Genomic DNA, 3720 nt, shown 5'->3' on the forward strand with positions numbered 1-3720 from the left:
GGGCTCCCCCCACCATCCCCACAGGCTGATTCACCTCCACAGAGCCCTTGTCCCCGCCTCGCTGAGCTTCTGCCCTCCCTTTGGCTCAGGATTTTGCTTAATGTCACCAAAAAGGGACCAGATTCACATGCCAACAGGCTGCTCTCTGCTGTAAACCAAAGCAACTGCTGATGCACAAGTCTGCGCTGCCAGGCCCTGACTTTCCCACCTTCCCAGTTGCTCCTTCAGCAAGATTTCCTCCTGCCGGCCTTCTGCAGAAGTTTCAGAGGACCCTGTTCCTCTTACCTCTCCTCACCCTGTCTGCATAACACTGTCTATAAACATTCTATACTGCCCTCAGTACAGAACACCTCACAAATCTTCTCTAGACCCTTCCTGTCCAAAGAAAAACCCTAGCCCACAATTCCAGTATCTCCTGCAGCTAAGCAGCTATCTGTCCAACTCAGCATGGTGAAAGACAAAAGTTCTCCCTATCTTTAACTTCTTTTTTAAAATACAGATATTTCCTGTTTGATATAAATGCATCTGGTTGCTCCAGTTGTTTTCTTCTATTAAGCTTTGCTAATTAACCTTCACTGTGACTCTGCACTTTATCTGCACTACTGCCAATATCTTTTCCCATGGAAGTTTATTTGTGCACAAAATACACTGGTTTTGGCTTTGACATTTATTATAAACAGTCTGTAATACATCATAAAATCAGTCCATCTAAAATGAATGCTACCATTGGCTTTACAAAGGCTCACTCCCTTTTTGCAGCCCTGCAGAAATTCAGAGACCTTGAAGCTTGCTGAAAATACCAAACAAAAACAGTATTTAAGTTTTTTTACAAAAGGCAGTTCACAATATTATCCTATTTCTTGATTTATGAAAGACTTGATAATGTTTTAAACTATTTAAAGACCTGAAGCATCTCATGTTAGGATAGTTTCTATATTCAAGCCAAGGTTACATGGGTCGATCTATTATCAGCTCCCTTGGGAGGGCTGGGGGTGTTACACACCCCCATTTGAGAAAAACACAGCTGCTGCAACGAGGCACAAATTTGAATCAGACAACATAAATCTGCATTTTTCTCATTGGGTTCTACAAATCTGTTTCCCAATTGGGTCTCAATTCTTGAAAATCATACAGCAGAGTCTATCTTTCCTTTTACTTTTGGATCATGCATCTCCTCATTGTTATCTGACTGTAATTTCTAAATATATTATTTTAGTTCTAGGCATCTGGACTTCTTACAGTGCCTAAGAATAAAGCATATGTCTATGTTAAACTGCTAGAACATTCACTCTGTTTATATCATTGACTTTCTGTGTTCCTCCTGGTAACTAGAAAATCGACAAATACAAAAATACTTCCTTTTAAATGAGAAAGTGAATATATTTACCTGTCTTCAACTGTCTTGTTGGAGGGGTAGAACACCTTGAATGAAAACCCACTTCTTGGAAATGAACCCTGTAAAGAAGAAAAGGTATATACCAAGCTTGTGTAAGTAAAATACCGTACAAATAGTAAGGAGAGACACTTGAGTGTGACCTGTTTTGGTAAAACAGGAGGAGATCTTACAGGATTTATGCAAAGGCAGTCAGTGTTGGTGACCGTGAACGGGTCGTATTTGTCTGCGATGACAAGCATGTCTGGCACAGGGTACACCCGCAGGGAGTAGTCATAGGCCCAGTACACCGGGCTGACGTACAGCGGCAGCGGCGTCAGATGTCCTTGCGATAAGATAGTCTTGACAAACTGCAAGACAAACAGAAATGGTTGGAGCCATTTTCTGCAAGTCAAACTCAGTCCTGCAGGTCTCAATGGCCTACTGATAAAGAAGCTTTGAACCTGGAGATGTCTCTGTCTATCTCACTCCCTCTGATCATCAATGATTTCTAGAGTAAAGCAGCACCTCCCCTACAACAGCCAGCTGCTGTTTTGTTTGTTGTGTTGGGTTTTTTTAAAACACACAAAATCCTTTCTAAAACATATCTATATTTGAAGATGTCAAAACATTTTCACTGATCAGACTCTCCACCAAACCATAGAATCTGCTTACCTGTTCCTCCAACCCAGGAAGTACCAACGCTGCTGTAACTTTGATTTTATGGGCTGGTTTTATGGTTAATTGATCACATCTTTAAAAACACCCACGTAATTTGTATTGAACTTTGCCTTTAGGAATCAGTGTTTCTTGGTACGACATTAATTGCTGGTGCACATACACCAAAAGTTCAAGGGCACCTGCAGCGGGACAGCCAGAATGGCTCCATGCCATCAATCGGCATCATGGTTTCAGTTATTTTAATGTCAAGATGTAAATTAAAGCAATTTTACTAAATGCATAGATCGCTCTTTGAATCCTTCTTGGTTACTCTTGCAGTTCAGAACAACCTAAATGCAGATGGGCTGATTAAAAAAGAAGATGTCAGCAAGCAGTGTTGATCACGACTCACTCACATGGTTGGGGATGTCCATGTTGCTGCTTGGGAAGCGGACGCAGTTTCTGCACATTTTGTTTACCAAATCTTCACGAAAGAGAATGATTTCTTGGGTGCAGTACTGAATCCTAAGTGGGAAACGTTAATGAAATTAAATAAATTAGACAGGGAGCTGCATTGTAAATCTGATCTTCCTCTGATACAGCAAAATGAGAAAGTACATTTCAATTACAATAATACTTTCCCTTCGTTCTCTCCAGATTCAGAAAAAAACATGATACTTTTGATACTGTCAAACTATCCTTACATCAGTAATTTATGTCTTAATGGATTTAAAACTAGTTGCAATTAATGCAAGCAAAGGATTGTAATAATTCGAAAAAATTAAGACAGATTTTCTCCAAATTTGTAATTTTTGAAAATTACATCTGCATATAAATTAGTCATCCAGTAAAAAACCATGAAAAATAGCAGTAAGTTACACTGTTACCTGCAAGGATTTGTGGTGAACACTGAAAATGGCACCAGCTGTCTGAATTCCTCAGTAATATTTTCAGCCAGGGGAGGTCTAAAATAAATAGCACCAGAGCATCAAACCAAGACTCCTGCCTTCTGTAACTGCTTCACTCAAAATCCAACAACTTGAGAAAGTGAAGCAAACTGACCTTGGTAAAATAGAACCAGGACCGGGGTCTTCAGGACCAGGAACGAACACAAATCGACTACTGTAAAATATTCAACATATCCCTTTTACACAAAATGATCCTAGAATTATCTAAACACTGGTTATGCACTGCTGCTACTCCACAGATGCATGCAGATAACCTGTGCTGGGCTCTTCCTGGCCTTAAGAACCACATAAATCACAGCTAAGACGTAAGATCCATATCCATTCCTCACTAAAGTGAAATAACCCTTAAAAAGGTGGAGAGAGAGCGAGCAAGCCCATTCGAGACGCTCGTTCACAGCTCACACACTGCTCTAGAGCTGTGGCCATAAAAGGACCCATCCTACGAACTGGCGCTACTTAGGGGCCACTGTTATGAATCTGAAGATCAAAAGCCAGAAAGGATAAGCAGAGGGGTCACAAACTTCCCTTTTCCTAGCACTTTGCTGTGTACCTTTTATGAATGCTGGGATGTTCACATATTATATCTGCAAGAGCCTTCAAAGAACCTAGAGGCAGGAAGAAAAATAAATTATAATACAAGACCTGGTTAGACAATAAACACATGAATCACCCCTATACTTAAGTACTTTTAAAAATCACAGAATCACAGAATCGCTCGGT

General features: G+C 40.4%; 1 protein-coding gene across 1 annotated transcript; it reads right to left on the bottom strand.

Annotated features, from left to right (window-relative positions):
• Positions 1-624: 624 nt before the first annotated feature.
• On the bottom strand, positions 625-3605 carry LOC104536926 (DNA polymerase epsilon subunit 2; the record flags this gene model as incomplete). The annotated part of the gene is made up of 7 exons (XM_010179671.1): positions 625-790; positions 1388-1455; positions 1567-1743; positions 2449-2557; positions 2920-2997; positions 3095-3154; positions 3551-3605. Coding segments are annotated over 7 exons (566 nt in total), but the record flags the coding sequence as incomplete, so codon positions are not given.
• Positions 3606-3720: the final 115 nt, after the last annotated feature.

This window comes from Mesitornis unicolor, unplaced genomic scaffold (assembly GCF_000695765.1).
Source record: "Mesitornis unicolor isolate BGI_N332 unplaced genomic scaffold, ASM69576v1 scaffold32002, whole genome shotgun sequence".
In the NCBI taxonomy this organism is placed as follows: Eukaryota; Metazoa; Chordata; class Aves; order Mesitornithiformes; family Mesitornithidae; genus Mesitornis; species Mesitornis unicolor.